This window comes from Neovison vison, chromosome 12 (assembly GCF_020171115.1).
Source record: "Neovison vison isolate M4711 chromosome 12, ASM_NN_V1, whole genome shotgun sequence".
NCBI classification, from domain to species: Eukaryota; Metazoa; Chordata; class Mammalia; order Carnivora; family Mustelidae; genus Neogale; species Neogale vison.
Genome location: NC_058102.1, coordinates 55047125 through 55066928, shown reverse-complemented (window position 1 = coordinate 55066928; position 19804 = coordinate 55047125). Strand labels below are relative to the sequence as shown.

At 38.0% G+C, this 19804-nt stretch overlaps 1 protein-coding gene and 1 pseudogene across 1 annotated transcript; both read left to right on the top strand.

Annotated features, from left to right (window-relative positions):
• The first annotated feature begins 1862 nt into the window (after positions 1 to 1862).
• LOC122892458 (taste receptor type 2 member 8-like) lies at positions 1863 to 2858 on the top strand. The gene is given in 2 exon segments (XM_044228991.1): positions 1863 to 2199; positions 2202 to 2858. Coding segments are annotated over 2 exon segments (933 nt in total). The 3' UTR covers positions 2798 to 2858.
• Positions 2859 to 3619: 761 nt separating this feature from the next.
• LOC122892826 lies at positions 3620 to 3714 on the top strand (annotated as a pseudogene).
• Positions 3715 to 19804: the final 16090 nt, after the last annotated feature.

The window sequence follows — 19804 nt, the reverse complement described above, 5'->3', positions numbered from 1 at the left end:
CAGGGCTGCCTCTGCAAGGGAGAGCAGTAGCCGCTGAAGCCTGCCCTTGGCTTTCATGGTTTTTTTTTTTTTTTAAATGAGGAAAGCAAGGGCAGATGCTTCCCAGCATGGGAGAGGAGTACAAAGGGATGGCAAATATACTGAAGCAGGCTTGCCCTCTCCCCTATGGGTAGGCACGCAGGGCGTCAGTCATGGGGTGAGGGAGGAGTGGGGTGTTGGGGCTCCAGTCGCTAGGTGCAGAAACGGGGTGGGGACTGAGGGTCACATCCTGCCATAGCTCCTAACTCATGTCCTGCCCCTTGGGTCTGTGGGATGCTACTTCTACCAGGCCCAAAGCCTGTGTTCCAAAGCCTGAGAACAGGAATGCTGCTGACCTGTGGGCTGCTTCCACAATCACTCCTTAGGGTTTTCAGTATCTCCCAGTTTCTATGGGAGGGTAGAAGCCTCACTTCAGCGAGTCCCTGACTCCAAGTGGCAAAACTACCTTCTGTCATAAATATAAACACTAATTTTTCCTTTGTAGAGAGCCAATTAGCTAACATAGATGGTCAACCCAGGTAAACTGAGGCTAAATTGCCTGTATTAAACCACGATGCCAAGTCTCCTTACTTGAGGACTAGTTATTGTTTACCTTGAGAACATACGGACAGTATCTGTTGCACTCTATAAAAGGGTGAGACTTCTTTCTGCTTTTTTAAGTTTCCATGAGGTGTATCCGATTCTGGTATAATAAAGTGGTTTTCTTTTTCTACTACCCTTCCTGGAGAGGTTTTTTGGGCTTGGCAGGAGATTTTGCTTTTTTGCTTTTAACAGCTGGCCAGCCCATGTTCCGATGCTCTGCGACCCTTCTATGAGCAGCTCCCCGCCAGTGACTGAGCTGGGCAGAGAGTTAATGGCAGGGTCACTCCCACGAGGCTTGGGACACCTCTGATGGGCTCTGTGGGCTTGCCAAGTCCCACTGGACTTCTTGACACTCTCTTAGGACTGCTCTGCGACCATGACCTACCTTCTTGCCTTCCCTCTCCCTCCACAGGACTCAGACTTAATGTAGCCTATAACATCTCCCTCAGCCCTCTCTTGCTCCCTTCTTGATTTTCCATTCAAGCCTTTCCCCTGCTCATTTGCTTATTTCTCAGAACAGAAGACCGAGTCACTCTGTTTTCTAGATTGGTGCTTTCTGTCTAGCTTATAACGAATCAAAAAATGTCTAACTCTCTCTTTTTTTTAATTTTAAAGATTTTATTTATTTATTTGACAGGAAGAGATCACAAGTAGGCAGAGAGTCAGGCAGAGAGAGAGAGGAGGAAGCAGGCTCCCCGCCGAGCAGAGAGCCTGAATCAGGGCTCCATCCCAGGACACCGAGACCATGACCCGAGGCGAAGGCAGAGGCTTTAACCCACTGAGCCACCCAGGTGCCCCCAAAAATGTCTAACTCTTAAAAAAAAAAGGTCAACGAATCAAAGGTCAATGAATCAAAAAAATTTCTAACTCTTAAAGAAAATAAAAGACATTGTAAAAATATGTAAAAATCTAGCTCTGGTTTGTGTTTTTACAAATGAATGAATAGCTTTACATAGAAATGAATAGCTTTATATAGAAATTATAATCAGAGTCATGGGAGCAGGTAATCTATTATTTGCCTTGAAAATCACTAGCCTGGAACTTGAGAGACGATTTCCCAACGATAACTAAGACTTTGGGGGTGTACTGGAGGCATTCTTTTCTTTGCCAGTGGTTATGAACGTCCAGGAAAAAGAAATGTATTGAACATTAAAGTTTTGGATCCACAAATCTGTAATTTGCAAATTACTTAATTTACAGATCAGTGAAGTACTGAAGACAGAGATTTCCCGACAGCCGTCATGGCAAGCACATTCAAGAATGTACTTATGATGATTTTTGCTGGAGAATTCATAGCGGGGCTTTTGGGAAATGGGTTCATTATATTGGTTTACTGTATTGATTGGATCAGGAGCTGGAAATTCTTCTTGATTGACTTTATTCTTACCTGCTTAGCTATTTCCAGAATACTTCTTCTCTGTATAATAATGCTAGGCATAGGTATAGATATAATTTGTGAGGAAATATGCTACAATGACAATCAATGGATGACTTTTGAAATCCTCTGGACAGGATCCAATTATTTCTGCATAACCTGTACCGCCTGTCTCAGTGTCTTCTATTTGCTTAAGATAGCCAACTTTCCAATCCCACTTTCTTCTGGATTAAACAGAGAACTCACAGACTGCTTCTCATTATTGTCCTGGGAGCGGTCCTCTCTTTCTGTTTGTCCCTGCTTTTTAAGGATACAGTATTTAAGAACCTGATCAAAACCTGGGTAAACACTGACAGCAATCAGACATTGAACTTCACAGTAAGAAAATATGATTTATTAACTTCTAATATAGTCCTGAACATAATGTTCATCATCCCCTTTGGAGTGTCTCTGGCTTCCTTTGTCCTTTTGATCCATTCCTTATGGAAACACACCAGGCGGATGAAGGGCACAGGTTCTGGGGATCTTATCACCAAGGCCCATGTGCGAGCCATGAAGTCTATGATTTCATTCCTACTCTTCTTCTTTATGTACTGGTTGAGCAATATTATAATATATTTGGCCTATGTCATGCTAGACAGTTTGGTGGCAAAAATGTTTGCTTATATGTTTGTATTTTCCTATCCATCTGGCCATCCATTCCTTCTGATTTTACGGAACAGCAAATTGAAACAGGCTTCTTTCTGTGTCCTGAGGAAGCTGAGGTGGTGCAGGAATGTAAGGAAATCTGCACACCCATAAAGCATGCCTGAAATGACTGTGATTTTCTGAAGAATGAAGATTGTGAATAGAACTCCATGTACCTTTCTTTCATTTCCTTCAACTTCTTTTTTTTTTTTTTTAAAGATTTTATTTATATATTGGACAGAGAGAGATCACAAGTAGGCAGAGAGGCAGGCAGAGGGAGAGAGAGGAGGAAGCAGGCTCCCTGCTGAGCAGAGAGCCCGATGCGGGGCTTGATCCCAGGACCCTGAGATCATGACCTGAGCCGAAGGCAGCAGCTTAACCCACTGAGCCACCCAGGCGCCCCTCCTTCAACTTCTTTTATACTGTTCTGTGGTAGGTCCGTGGACCTTATTGGAAATATCTGTCTGGAAGAAGTTAAAAGAAAGAAGAGTTTGCTGTGTTTCCATCAGAATAATGCTGATATAATAAATAGTAAAATTAGAACATATCACCAAGACAGTGGGGATTTGATGAGAGACACAAATAGACTTTGAGAAGACAGTAATTTACTTGTGCTTAGATTACAACTGTAAAAAAATGAAGTGTAGCAAGTCTCAGAGACAGAAAAACCCCCCAAATCATGAAATGAATATTTCAGAATTCTAACAACTTATTACCTGTGGCTGATGGCTAACCATGACTTAAAATTGTATTTGGGAAAGAATGAACATGGAATGAACTGGGATGACAAATTTTTGGCTACTATCTAAAATATGCTCCTGGAAGTCCAGTTACAGAACCCATGAGAACCCTACTATTTCTTAAATATATACCAAAGGCGGTCTCAAACAAGTAAATGAATAAGAGAGAAAACACATGACTTAGAAAATACAAGGCGTGCTCACATGGCAGCACAAAATTGGGATGATATAGAGACTAGCATTGCCCTGTGCAAGGATAACACGCAAATTCATGAAGAATTCCATATGTTTTAACTTCTTTCATTTGTACCATTCCTTCAAATAAAGTAATTTGGTATCTCCCCCCCAAAAAGATACAAAACTCAAAGTAGAGGGTACAGTAGAAGTTATTTTGTTGGGTAAAAAACACAGAAAATACAATGCAAAATAGTTTTACATTTTTCTCATTCCTCAAGTATGGTACCAGTTTTAGTACTAAGCATTACTCGTTAATGCTGGGTTATCAGGAATCTCATGTATTGACAGAGATCACTTGCTTTCCCCGCCCCCCCAGTAAAGTTTATTCCCCAATAAACTATTTTATTTATTTCACTTTTCTCTCTCTTGGTGTTTATTTTTTAAGCAAGAGGATTTGGGTTTACTGTTTGACTTTCCATTGGTATATGAGAAAAAGAGTATTTATTTTTCAGAAATATGTTGTTTTAAAGGCTTATAGAATGTATCAAAGGAAAATAAATGGGGAGGGATTATTTTTTGTTGTTGTTGAGATGTAACTGACATATAACATTGTTTAATTGAGGTGTACAGTGTGTTGGGTGGATACATTTATATATCGTTTCATGATTACCACTGTGATTCATTAGCTAATACTTCTGCCATGTTGCATGATTATGATTTATTTTTTGTGTTGAGAACAATTAATATCTGGTCTCTCAGCAGCTTTGAAGTTTATAAGTTATGTTGTTGACTATAATGACTATGTTGCGCATTAGACCTCACGAATTTATTTATCTACTAGTTGCCAGTTTATACCCTTATACAAAAATTCCCCCAAATCCTCAATCCTAGCCTCTGGTAACCACCGTTCTACTCTCTTTTTATAAATTCAGATGTTTTGGATTTCACATATAAGTAATATACAGTATTCGTCTTTCTCTGTGTAATTTTTCTCACTTAGCAAAATGAGTGATCACTTGCTTTTGGCTCCTTCTTTGGGAAGTTCAATTTATATATGGGGTACCGACATTTTAAGGGGGTAGAATATACAAGAGGCTTTGCCTAGGTGAGATATAAATGAAATTTATCTTTAAAAAATTGGACTTAATAGCATGAAAGCAGAAAGCAAATTTATTCTTTCTTATTATGGCTCCTACAACCCTTTTTGTTGAGTTATCTTTTTCCAGGATAAAACCTTAGACAGAGTCCACAGCTGCTATAGTCACTCATACATTAAGTCCAATCGAGACTAAAACCAAAACTTACATCTGTCATTTAATATCAAACTTCTCTCACTCACCTTTTTCAGATCCTACTCAAGCTTGAAAACCTGATGTAGGAAAGGTTGTGTCATTGTTGAGTCTTGTTCTTCTGCCCAGTATTCATGCTGCTTTTAGTTTCTTTATGATTCCAAGAGTTGGATAGCTAGTGTCCCCTATAGCTCTCTTTCGGTTAAAGAAAGTTGTCAATCATATCAGATATTTTAATGCAGATTCATTCTTCTGTAGGTATCTATGTCTGGGATCCCCAAGGCCACCCTCATGTTTGATGACTCACAAAAATACTCAGGGAACTCAGAAGGGCTGTTATAGTGACAGTCGGGGGGGGAAAAAAAAGACAGATCAGCGATTGCTTGTGCTCTGTTAATTTACTCCAATACAGATATAATGCCTGAAAAGTAGCTGAAAACTGGGTGAGAGACTGTGGCTCTATTTCATAGCAACCTAAATTAGGATTCTGGTTATGAAAATTGAAATTTTTCCTGTTATATGGATTAAACAGCATTTTAGTGAGCTAATGATCTTCTTCCTGAAAATTTGAAGCATTGATCTTTATTGTTGCAATTTATAAATTTCTCCAAGATATATCTACGTGTGGAGTTTGCTTATTTGCTTTCTAAAATTTTTGTTATTATTATAATGATGAGAATTCTCCTATTAAAGCCTCAAGACTGTCCTCAGTTTAGCACTTGAACTACCCTCTCAATCCAGAGTTTTATTTGGCTAGGAATTTTTTCCTATTATGTGATTATTTCTTGTCATTTATCTTTTCTCTTCTATTTTTTAAAAGATGTATTTATTTATTTGTCAGAGATCGCAAGTAGACAGAGAAGCAGGCAGAGAGAGAGGAGGAAGCAGGCGCCCTGCTGAGCAGAGAGCCCAATGCGGGGCTTGATCCCAGGACCCTGAGATCATGACCTGAGCCAAAGGCAGAGGCTTTAATCTACTGAGCCACCCTGGTGCCCCTATTTTTAAATAATAATATGTAGACATATTATCCTATGGATCCACCAATTGTTCTTTATTTAATATTGATTTAATATTCAATGACCTCTGCATTTTCTGCACTTTCTTGAAGGTTAGTTCATTTGTTTTTTCAATTTAGCATTTCTCTTGTTTTGATTTTCCTCAATATTTAATCTCTAATATCCATATGTGTGTACAACACACCTTCATGTTTCCATACAGCAGTTATAGGAATTTGATTTTATGACCTTACTCAAGGATATGCCTTAATAAGTAGAGGGAACAAGTCAGTTTTCTCTGTCCAGGTGAAAGTCACCAGTTGCCTAAAAACTAGAGCATCATGGTTAGGAAACCCTGTGTCTGGTAAATATGTTAGACAAAAGCATGAAGAAATGACTGCAGAATTTTCTTAAGATAAATGGACTGCTTGTTTTTGGAAACATGGCATCCTTTACACCTTGAAAGAACCTGAGGTACTGCACTATTTTTTCTTAATTTAGTTGTTTTTCTTGTCATGAACTTTATCCCTTTTTTTAACAGGACTATTTGACTTTTTCTTATTACTCTTCAGATCCCTTTATGAATTATGACTATTATCTCTTTGTGTGTTTCAAATATTGCAATTTTTCCCAATAAATTATTTCTTTTTAAAAGTTTTACATATGGCATTAATTTTTATAGAATTATTTTACTATTGTATGTACAAAAATTTTCACCTCTTTTATGGTTCTGGGATTTTGTTCTTTTTTTCCCCTCACTTTTTAAATTGAAGTATAATTAATATATAATGTTCTATTAGTTTCAGGTATACAATTTAATGATTCAGTATTTCTGTACATTACTCAGTGTTCATCTTAATAAAAGCACTCTTAATTCTCTTTATTTCACACATCCCCCACCCATCTCCCCCTTTCTGGAATTTTGAACTGAACTCTTAGGAAGAATTTCATATTCAATTTTTAAGAAACATTTCTCCATTTCTTTTTGTTTGTTTGTTTTGTTTTTTGTTAGCTTTTTTATATGCAAGTTTTGGCACAATTACATCTTTAATCAAACTCATTTTTAATTTTGTATATTTTGTGAGGTAGGGAATCTGACTAATTTGAATAGATGATCAATAAACTGTTTAAAGTAAAATACCTTTATTTTATTATTATTTTTTTAATTAAATTTAGCTTTTTTTCAGTGTTCCAAGATTCATTGTTTATGCACCACACCCAGTGCTCCATGCAATACGTGCCCTCCATAATACCCACCACCAGGCTCACCCAACCACCACCTCCCACGCCTCCAAAATCCTCAGTTTGTTTCTCAGAGTGCACAGTCTCTCATGGTTTGTCTTGGCCTCCGATTTCCCCCAACTCACTTCTCTTCTCCATTTCCCAGTGTCCTCTGTTATTCCTTATGCTCCACGAGTAAGTGAAACCATATGATAATTGACTCTCTCTGTTTGACTTATTTCACTCAGCAAAATTTTCTCCAGTTCCATCCATACTGATACAAAAATTGGGGAGGCACCTGGGTGGCTCAGTGGGTTAAGCCTCTGCCTTCGGCTCAGGTCATGATCTCAGGGTCCTGGGGTCAAGCCCCGCATCGGGCTTTCTGCTCGGCGGGGAGCCTGATTCTCCCTCTCTCTCTGCCTGCCTCTCTGCCTACTTGTGATCTCTCTCTGTCAAATAAATAAATAAAATCTTAAAAAAAATTGGGTATTCATCCTTTCTGACGGAGGCGTAATACTCCATTATATATCTGGACCATATCTCCTTTATCCATTCATCTTTTGAAGGACATCTTGGCTCTTTCCACAGTTTGGTGACTGTGGCATTGCTGCTATGAACACTGGGCTACATACAGCCCTTCTTTCCACTCCATCTGTATCTTTGGAGTAAATGCCCAGTAGTGTAATTTCAGGGTCTTGGGATAAATAAAATATCTTTATGTAGTGGTAGCAAACTCTAGTGTCCACAGGAGCCAGGAATGTCTATAAATGTGTGAGGACTTTGATAGTAGAGCTAATTGTGATGAACCTATGAATGAGCTCCTCATAATTATGTTAAAATTTATGTTTTAAACAGTTACTGTCAGATCAGTCTGCCAGTTTGTGGCCTTTTACTGTCTTTTTCAATTTCTTAGCTACTGTGTAACATTTACTCTTCTAGGGGGTTTTCAGAATCAACTTCTCAAATCCCATAAAATACACTATTGGGATTTTGACTGGACTCTCAGTGAATTTACAGATTTCTCTAAAATGTAATGTATTCCCTTTAAAGCATATAACTTACAAATTAGTTTCCTTAAGCCTTCTCTAAGGTTATTCAATAACATTTCATAATTATTCTTTCCCTTAGGTATTATGCTTTTTTCTATTGACTTTATTCCTAAATCCATTTTAGTTTCCCAACTAATTTTAAATATATTTTTTGTCTTATGTTTGAGATGAGAAAAATAAAACTTCTGTTTAGAGACATGTTGTTAAAAGGCCTGTGCAGTTTGATGAACTTGTATAGAAAGTTAAGAGTCATAACCCGGAACTAAGTTCCACCTTGTTACAACAGTGGAAATCATGGGGGTAACGACTTTGTAAGTAAAGAGATATTAAAGAGTTTTTTTTTTCAATTTATTTATTTTCAGAAAAACATTATTCATTATTTTTTCACCACACCCAGTGCTCCATGCAAGCCATGCCCTCTATAATACCCACCACCTGGTACCCCACCCTCCCACCCCCCCGCCACTTCAAACCCCTCAGATTGTTTTTCAGAGTCCATAGTCTCTCATGGTTCACCTCCCCTTCCAATTTACCCAAATTCCCTACTCCTCTCTAACACCCCTTGTCCTCCCTGCTATTTGTTATGCTCCACAAATAAGTGAAACCATATGATAATTGACTCTCTCTGCTTGACTTATTTCACTCAGCATAATCTCTTCCAGTCCCGTCCATGTTGCTACAAAAGTTGGGTATTCATCCTTTCTGATGGAGGCATAACTCCTCAAACTCAACCCACACGAAACAGGCAAACACATCAAAAAATGGGCAGAAGATATGAACAGACACTTCTCCAATCAAGACATACAAATGGCTATCAGACACATGAAAAAATGCTCATCATCACTAGCCCTCAGGGAGATTCAAATTAAAACCACATTGAGATATCACCTTACACCAGTTAGAATGGCCAAAATTAACAAAACAGGAAACAACATGTGTTGGAGAGGATGTGGAGAAAGGGGAACCCTCTTACACTGTTGGTGGGAATGCAAGTTGGTGCAGCCTCTTTGGAGAACAGTGTGGAGATTCCTCAAGAAATTAAAAATAGAGCTTCCCTATGACCCTGCAATTGCACTCCTGGGTATTTACCCCAAAGACACAGATGTCGTGAAAAGAAGGGCCATGTGTACCCCAATGTTTATAGCAGCAATGGCCACAGTCGCCAACTATGGAAAGAACCAAGATGCCCTTCAACGGATGAATGGATAAGGAATATGTGGTCCATATACACTATGGAGTATTAAAGAGTTTTTGTCTGGAAGGAGAAGAGTACAGTTGTTCAATATTCCATTTGGTGTAAATTTTAAATTATAAATTAACGACTTCTATTTTAGCTTCTAAATTTAAAAAGCAAGTAACAACTGAGATTGATTGATTGATACAGAAAACAGAAAGTATGCCTATAACTCTAATATAAGAAGAATTGGCAAAGATACATAAGAAAACCACTAAGGCCCCTCAAAAAAACAAATTATGAATGTAAGCAGATATATCATGATGGAAAACACCATGTTCCACTTTTCAATTAGGTATTTTTTATTAATTAATGGTAATGCTTTGCATAGACTGATAACAGTTTGGGTTGAAAAATATGCATTGGAAAACCCAAAAATACTTACACATTTAAACTCATAATCTCACTTACTGAAGTTTCATCTAAGTAGAGAAATAATTACATGTACTTAGGTAATCATTGCCATATTGTGAAAAAATAAAGTAGAAAAAGAGATAAAAGTACTCTCAATAAAGGATTACTTGAAATAAAAATATTATATGCCTTTGATGTAATGTTATGAAGCTATAATCAGAATAATTGTTGTGGAGAGTTCACAAAATTTACAGAAGACCTTATCTTCTAAAGCTGGTGAATCAAAATTAGACCTCAACTTTACAAAAATAGTGTGATTATAACTATGTGTAATGATAAGTAAGGAATAGTTAAATATTAAAATACTGGAAGAAAATCAGTATAAATATTAATACATTATTGGTATTTTAATTTTTACCTACTTTTTAAAAAAAGATTTTATTTATTTGATTGAGAGAGAGAGAGCACATAAGCGGGGAAGCAGCAGGCAGAGGGAGAAGCAGATTCCCCTCTGAGCAGAGAGCCCTGTGTGGGACTAGATCCCATGACCCTGAGGTCATGACCTGGGTGAAGGCAGAAGCTTAACCGACTAAGCCACCCAGGTGTCTGAAATTTTTATATACTTCTAGAACTTTCTATGATTGTACTTTTTTCAATCCAGCAAATATTTATGAAATGTTTACTATTTGTCAGGTTTTGCATTTACTAAGAGGATTTTGACAGTGAAACATTAGAATTTTTTCTTCCTTCCAAAAAATTACAGTCCAGAGAGTAGTCATAATAGATCACAAAAAAAAAAAAAGGCTATAATTAGAGAGACACAGGATGATAAAAAAAAAAAAAAAAAAAAGGACACCAAATCCAAGTTCAGATGATGAGGGACATTTTTCCAGAAGAAATTGCATCAAAACTATGTGAGAATCAGAAAGGAGATGAGCGCCAGGAATAAAGCATGAAAACAGGGATGCATTCATCCCGAAAAGAATGACAGCATTTTCACCAAAGCAGAACCTCTACGTACATAATGGAAAGAACTTCTACAAAAGGATAAGGCTGTAAGTAAAGAGTAAGGAGACTAGTCTTGCGGTCCGTGCCAAGATGATGAAGGTCTGAATCAAGATAGTAGTCATAGACTTGGTGACAAGGGGATAGATTTGAGAGCTTTTAAGATCGTAAAGTTGACTGGATTTGGTAGTGAGTAAAAGTAAAATCAGGCTGGCACAGATTTCTGGCTTCTGTGAATAGATGACCTACAAAGGATTTAGAGCTATAATTTCTGGATTTGTTTGAGAAATTAAGAACTAGTCTTTGTGAATTCTCTCTAGTCTATGGAATGATTAACTCAACACTGGACAATATAAAAGAAAGAGATTTATTTTGGATATACTGGAAAGTGGAGGGCACAAAGGGGTGTCATCCATCCCCTATTCTCTTACACGATCTCTAGTCCTTAGGGCATGAAGTGATTAAGGTCTGTGTATCTCTCCTCTGATTGTATTTTGCTAGCAACAAACGTGATGATCAAACTGTCCTTGGATCATGTCTAGATTGTTGGTGGGCCCTCTTTTATGGTAGATTTGTTTGTTCTTAGAGGTTGAAGTGGCAAGGTTTAATTAGTCCCAAAGCATCATCTAACTAGCAAACCAGCTAACTAGCTGCTTGTTGAAGGACTACCTTAACATGATCTGCTTCTAGAACATCATAATCTCACAGGATCTCCTCCCTTCAGCTAGTTATGTCATTATTTGAATCTTTTCACTACTAATTCTCTTGAAAGACCAAGTCGGAAAGGTAGGGATGAGAGTGACATCTAATTACTATTGGTTCAACAGCACTGAAGACATCAATAAATCAAAGTATTTTTCTAATTTATTTCAAATGATCAGAACAGATATCCCTCAGGCATTTTGTATTTTAAGCAGAAATATACCCAGTAGGTAATTTTAAATATAGTAAAACATTTTTCAGAGATTTAAGTTATTAATTTGAGAGAGAGAGAGATCAACATGGGAATTTCCTGGCTAGCAGCAGCAAATTTACTGATAGACCCCTTTCAGTCACCTTAGGAGTGTGACCTTGCCTAAAATAATAGATTCTTTGTCAATAATTCCCTTTTTTCTGCTCCCTCTCTACCTTTAAAAACTTTTCTTTTTCTGTAGCCCTTTGTAGCTCCCCTCTACTTGTTACATAGGATGTTGTTTGATTCATGAACTGATTAATAAAGCCAATGGGATCTTAAAATTTAACTCTGTTGACTTTTTGTTATTTAACAGAGGCACCTATTTCACAGTTGAGATTTGTAAATCAAATGAAGCAGTTCTTTGAGAGGAGAGAGGAATTTTTATTCAAAAGAATGAAAATTAATCTGTGCCTTTATTTACATATTAGCAAATGAGGGTCTAGTCTTTCAACCATCTTTTTTTTTTTTTTTTTTAAGATTTTATTTATTCATTTGACAGAGAGAAATCACAAGTAGACGGAGAGGCAGGCAGAGAGAGAGAGAGGGAAGCAGGCTCCCCGCTGAGCAGAGAGCCAGATGCGGGACTCGATCCCAACCCTGAGATCATGACCTGAGCCGAAGGCAGCGGCCCAACCCACTGAGCCACCCAGGCGCCCCTCAACCATCTCTTTACATAGGATGTTACAATTTCTAGCTGACATCTGGACCAAGACTGGAAATCCTTAGCAGAGCTGGTTGGAAATGTTCAATGGCTGTTGGAGATTACTGGGATTCATAGATAAGAAGAAGAGCCATAATAAAAAAGAAAAGTAGATATTATTGCATAATTAAACAAAACCTATATCCTAATCTAGTAAATCGTCAGGAGATTAGTCAACAAACTGAAGATCAGTTTGGTTTTTTTTTTTTTGCATCCATGTCGAATACATTGGAGAAAGTTCTCATGGTTGTAACACGTGAGAAATTTAAAATAGATATTTTATGGAATGGATGCATTAGACTCACAAATTGCATTGCTTGAATTAGAAGTAAAAAATTATGCTTGATTGGCTTTATTCATATTAGTTTGGCCTTTGACAGAATTAGTCAATTGTGGTTAACAATCATTGATTTGTTTTCAGTGTTGTTGTACCAGAAAATCCCTGTTCCTATGGGAAATAACCATATCCTAAACTAGTGTTTGGATATTGGCCAACCACTTGAGCACTTGGTTAGCTACCTATCTCACTGCCTTTTGTTTTAATCCTGAAGGTCGCCAATTTCTTTATTTACTTTCCCTTTGGCTAGAATGGAGAATTAATGAGGCAGTTTTCATCCTTCTGCTGGTATCTGTGAACTTCCTGTTCATAAGCTTTCCTTTGCCATGTAGTTTTGATGTTTCTGATATCATTCCCTAAAACAACAACAAAGAGGAAGTGAAAGAGGGAGAGAGAGAAATATAACTGGGATATTCAATGTGAATAAAAATAAAAATTTAAATTATATGATTATCTTTTTTTTCCAATTTATTTATTTTCAGAAAAACATTTATTCATTATTTTTTCACCACACCCAGTGCTCCATGCAAGCCGTGCCCTCTATAATACCCACCACCTGGTACCCAACCTCCCCGCACCCCCCCCCCCCCCCGGCCACTTCAAACCCCTCAGATTGTTTTTCAGAGTCCATAGTCTCGCATGGTTCACCTCCCCTTCCTATTTACCCAAATATATGATTATCTTTACTACTGGGTCTGTCCGAAGGCAGAATTCTCCCTTTATCTGCAATGTCTCCCAGCTGGACTAAGAATTAGGTTTACGTGAGAGGGATTAACAGGAGGAAAACAAACAAACAAACAAACAAACAAAGCTTTTTTTTTCCCCCCTCATTAAACCCAACAATGAAATTGAGACCTAAAGAAATGACCAAGGCAGGCAGTTTTTTATACATTTTAGACACAGAAAAAATAAATTTGTGAAGAATTTACAGGACAAGGAAAATAGGTGTTTGGGAGTTTTAATTAGTAAGTAATTCTAAACAGAATTTGGGCTGAAGTTGTAAAGGAGTGAAAAAAAGGCAAAGATGTTTGTTTCTACAGCTTTGTCAGCTTTCAAGTCCCTATCTCCGGTGATAAGAATGTCTTTTTACTTTATCGCAGAAGGGATATTTTTTTATTTAAGATATTCATTTCTGCTTTCAGGGGAATGGAGGAGGGTCTAAGTGTTTTTGCACTCGTTTCTTAAGTAACTTTTATTTAAAATAATCAGTATGCCAAAGTGGCACATTGTGGGAGTGGCCTGGCTTTGGCCCCTCCAGTTTCCTCACTCCTGTATCCCCTTGATTTTCTTTTCTCTGTTCCTCCTTTTTTTTTTTTTTTTTTTTTTTTTTTTTTTTTTTTTTGTGGAAACACACATGGAAACACATTGAGCTCATCAGCGATTCTAGAGACCCCAATATGAAGGCCCATTTCAGAGAGGCAAACCTAATTTTCTCTTTCTTGTGTTCTTTGTGCTATATCCGTTTGCCTTTTTCAAATTTGGGGGACTTTTTTTGCTACAGAACAAGCTGGCTTGGTTTGCATGTTTGGTGGTATGATAAGAATTCCCTATCTTTCAGGTCACACATAAGTTGTGATTTTTGGAAACAGCCAAATGAGTAAAATCTTAAAGGGAGGGCATTTTCAGCTACATTGGCCTATGAGAGAAGTCAATGAGAAGTCTATGTAATCTTCCTTGTTTCACTGGATTCTTCTTTTTGTATATGTGCTATCTCACTGAGTGTCATTTAAATTCTTCCTAGATCTGGACAGACCTCTAAGCAATAACCAGATGAAAAAATAGTAAATAAATAAATAAGTAGGAACTATCACCTCTCTGAACTGTTAGAACTTCTGTGTATGTATGTATAAGTCACCTTCCACTCATGCAGACCTAGAGAAGAAAGATGTTGTTAAAAATCAAACACAAGTAATCAAAATTGAACAGGTGGGTATAGTAAGATATGGCAGAGAGACAAAGCTAAATAGAAGAAAAAATTCCAAGACCAATTGAAGATCACTGTCATTAACACTGAGTCATTCACAAATGTTAGGAGGCGAATATGGATCTGTGATATGAATGGTCATTCAGGGATACTAATGTCATATTAATGTGCTTTTACCTAAAGCTATTTAATTCCTCTAAATCACCACCTGGTTTCTGGAATAATCCAGATTTAGCCATTTAATTCCTGTTTTGATAATCTTTTGCCATAAACTGTATTTGAGAGTATTTCTGTACTGATGTAACTGCAGAAATCAAATAGTTTAAAATTCATTGAGATTGTTAAAATTCTTTCCTATCATCTGGTAACTAATGCTGGAAATGTTATTATACTAGTGTATTGTACATCCTGAGGGATGTGGGGCTATCATATCTGGAATACATATCAAAATAATGCACAGGGAGTAGGATAGGTAAAGGTAGAGTGGTCATATATTGGTAACTGCTGAAAGCAGATGATTAGTACATAGGACTTATTGAATCGTCCTCTTTGCCTTTGTTTATGCTTGAAATTTTTCATAACAAAAAGTTAAATAGAAAATGAAGAGAAAAGCTCTTTGTTTACATCTTAGTCTTTTGTTGGCATAAAACACAGATATGAAAGAGGGAAATATAGTAAGAGACCAATAAAACAATTTCTTGGAAATATTTGTTTTATAAGTTATGCCTAGAAAGGTAAAAGTATGAAAAAGTGTTTCGATTTTTTTTTACCATACCTATATATTCACAATGCACAATCCTACCTGATAGTTGATCCTTAAGGAGGAATCCTCCAATAAAAATGGAACAATGTTATTAATAAGGAGAAGACCACTATATTGTACACAAAAATACAGACTTCGCCACTTTCTTAAGCCATCCTCCGAAGATAAGGACATAATTGAAAAATGGTAAGAGTTCTTTCTTTCTTTCTTTTTTAAAAAGATTTTCTTTATTTATTTGATACAGAGAGAGAACACAAGCAGGGGGAGCAGCAGGCAGAGGGAGAGTGGGCTCCCTGCTGAACAAGGAGCCCAATGTGGGACTCAATTCCAGGACTCCGGGATCATGACCTGAGCCGAAGGCAGACGCTTAACTGACTAAGCCACCCAGGAGCCCCCAAATGTTAAGATTTCTGATTACTTTCAGATGGTGCTATAAATCTCAGAGTCAAGAAGATAGCAGTTAGTAGAAATCTTCATTTTATGTTGAAGATTTTATTCTCCAGGAGGCACCTGCACATCACTCAAGAGCTAAGTGCTTCCCACACAGAGGGAAACAAAGGGCTGGCTGTGTAAAGCTGAGACTTTATTATGGATTTTGAGAATGAAAAAGAGAGAGAGAGAAGAGAAGAGACTCTATTTCTTAAAATATACCAGGATCAAGTTAACTAGTAGTCTTCTAAATATACTCTTAACCTGAATAAGGGAGACATTATATTTAATGGTCTTTTGACTTTTACTCTTAAAAAAAACAAGGTATATTTTATTGTTTAAAATAAGCTCTAGGGGCACCTGGGTGGCGCAGTGGGTTAAGATTCTGCCTTCGGCTCACGTCATGATCTCAGCATCCTGGGATCAAGCCCCCGCATCGGGCTCTCTGCTCAGCGGGGAGCCTGCTTTCCCCTCTCTCTCTGCCTGCCTCTCTGCCTACTTGTGATCTCTCTCTCTGTCAAATAAATAAATAAAATCTTTAAAAAAAAATAAAGTAAGCTCTATACCCAGAGTGGGGCTTTGAACTCATGATCCTGAGACCAAGAGTCACGTTCTCTGCCAACTGAGCCAGCCAGCCCGGTACCCTGTCACACACACTTAATAAACAAGTAGAACACTTCTTTTGTCTGACAAAGTACACTTACTTGAAATCACTTATTTATTCATTTGTTTATACAAATAAATGTATATTTATATTTAAAATATATGGATGATTCATATTTTATTCAGCAGACATACTGTATAATGCAGGCTCATTTTTTATTCAATGGGTTATTACCTATTACTATCATGATTTATTTTAATGCCTACATGGGTCTAGATTTGTCAAGTAAAAACCTCTTCTAGTTGACTTTTGTATTCTTTTGACATGTCTCCATAATGCTTTTAGTGTTTCCTTACATTCTTGCACAGCAAAATATTTTAGGCTCATTTTGTATTTCTTCTAATTTTGCCCTGTATTTACTATTTCTCCAAGGAGTCCTGATTTCTTTTAGTGTAGAAGTGTACTTAAAAATCAGGATTTGGTAGCATACATACATATACATCCATTATTCTCTCCACGTGTCTGTATATATATATATATATATATATGATGAAAATACACTGGTATCTCTAACCCAATTAAAAATTACAGACTATTCTTTCCATGTTGTATATTCTCTTTCACAATGAAAAACATGGCTCTCATTTTTTTTTTCAGTCTACACATTCATTTGTTTAATCATAAAATACATTGAAAGTAGTTTCAGATTTGCTAACACATACCACTTGTAGAAAGAAAGAGTACTAACTACATCTCAATACTTCTTTATTGTTCATGAATGCCTATATGAGGACATACAGTAAAAAAATCTGTTCAAAGGTTATTTTGGAAAAAAAAGTTGTTTTGGTTGGTTCTCTTCTTTTCCCCCTTCTGACTATTAATTTGAAGAAGTAAAGGCTGTATTTTAATTGCATTTTGCTTTAGGTTTTTTCTCCAGCCCTTGCTTTATTATCTAAAACATTATCATCAAGACTCAAAACTAAACAAAAGGCATACCGATAATAGTGTAATCCCTCTTCCATAACTTCCATTTCATTTTAAATCACTCCCTATAGGTAATCAATTTCACTTATTTCTGGTTTCTTCTTCCTATTTTTATTTTGTTTGTTTTTCTCACTCTTTTTTTTTTTTATAGGAGGGTATCAGTTTCTTTTTTTTTAAATTTAATTTTTTTCTCAGTGTTCCAAAATTCACTGTTTATTTTAATTATGCTGTTTAAAATGCTTTGGAAAAGCACAGAGCCCCAAACTGCATGAAAATCAAAGAATAACTTTTGCTCCTTCATCCTCACTCAGTTCAGCGGTTCACCAATGAATGGCAGGATGACCATGGTGACTCATAAATTGATTTAAATGTTGCACCAACTTTGGAGAATTCCTGAGCTTTCCAAGGTGGTCCACAATCACTGGGCCTGGGGGTGATTTCAGCAGTGGAGAGAAGGGGCAGGAAACCAGGCTTTAAGGAGGTGGACAGGTTTTCAGTGTGCCCCCAAGATCAACAGGAAGGAAGCTGAGCTCAAGCCGTTTGCCCCAGGCGTGCCCCAGGCGTGCCCCAGGCAAACCTCGGGGGCTCTCCTGGGCATCACCTCTGCCAGGGCCAGGAGCAGGAGACAGGGGTGTGTGGACTGTCTGCTCAGATGAATGGAAGTGGTCCCGGGATGGAGGGCAAGGGTCTGAGAGGTGTGTATTGCTGTCCTGCAGTGACGGGAGATGGGGGTTGGGGGCCTTGGGGGTGAGGGGAGGAGGGCGGGTCGCCCTCTGGGATGAGTGGAGTGTGGGGCGCGGTCGGGGCTTCGGTGCTGGCAGAGGCGACGGGGCTGTCCTAGCACCAAGTGACACCTCCTCAGGTCGCTGCTGGGTTGTAGGGACTGCCCCTCCTATTTGTGTTTTTGAAAAAGTAAGCAAATATGGAGCCTCTGACTGGCTCGGTCTATAGATCGTGTGACTCTTGATCTCCCGGTTGTGAGCTCAAGCCCCATGTATAGAGAAGAGTTTACTTAAAATAAAAATTTAAAGAAAAAAAAGATACATATATATTACCTTTTTCCCCATTTCTTATACGAATGATAGTTTGCACTTTTTTTTAAAAAAAAAAAGATTTTATTTATTTATTTGACAGAGATCACAAGTAGGCAGAGAGGCAGACAGAGAGAGAGAGCAGGAAGCAGGCTCCCTGCAGAGCAGAGAGCCCGATGTGAGGCTCGATCCCAGGACCCTGGGATCATGATCTGAGCGGAAGGCAGAGGCTTTAGCCCACTGAGTCACCCAGGTGCCCCTGCCCTTTCTTTTCTTTTATTCTATAATATGTAAGAGACTGCTTCATCCATTTGTAAAATTATTTCTTATTCTTTTTCATGGCTTCATAGTACCAGAATGGATTCAGCAACGTTCTTATGTTTATTTTGTTTCCAATATTTTGCAATGACACACAATGCTGCTATGAGAAATCTTGTGCGTATGTGTTTACGGATTTGACACCCAATTCCAGTGTGTTGGGGGGTGGGGGGAATAGGGAGAGAGGTTTCCTATACCACCTGTACCACCCAGCTCTTCACTCAGTTCTGTCATTCTCTACCCAGAGATAGCATCAGGTCCCATGGGCTAAGGGCTCAGTACCACCAGACAGACTGCCAATCAGATGCTAATCCCAGGCTCATGTTGTTACTTGTGCTTTGACCCAACTGGTTATAAATCAGGGGTTTCCACACCCCCTTCTCCCCGTCTGCTAATCTGCTAGAATGGCTCATCAGAACTCAGGAAACCAGTTTCCTCAGCAGATTACCGGTTTATTACAAAAGACATTAGAGGATTACAAATCAAAAGTCATATGGGGGGGATAGGCAGAATGAGGTCCTGAGCAAGGAGCTTCTGTCCTTGTGTAACGTGGGACCCCGCACAGTGGCACTTGGAAGCATTGTGATTCACCAGCCTGGAGCTCTCCAAGCCCCATCCTTTTTGGTGTTTTATGGAGGCTTCACTATATAGGCATGATTGATTAAATGATTGGTCGTTGGTGATTGACTTCACCTCCATCTCTAATCCCCCTGCCCCAGAAATCAGGGGATGGGACTGAAAGTTTCCGCCCTCTAATTCTGGTTGATTTCCCTGCAACCAACCTCTATCCTCACCAGCTTTCCAAAAGTCAGTTCCTTAACATAAACTCAGTTGCAGCTGTAAGGGGCTTATTAAAACAGGACACTCATTTCACCTTTATGGCTCTGAAGCGAACTGAGGAAAAAAACTATATAATATAATGTAAGATGCTTCCACTGTTCTTATCACTTAGGAAATTCCAAGGGTTTTGGGAACTGTGAACCAGGCACCTTGGGTGGGAGACAAAAATATA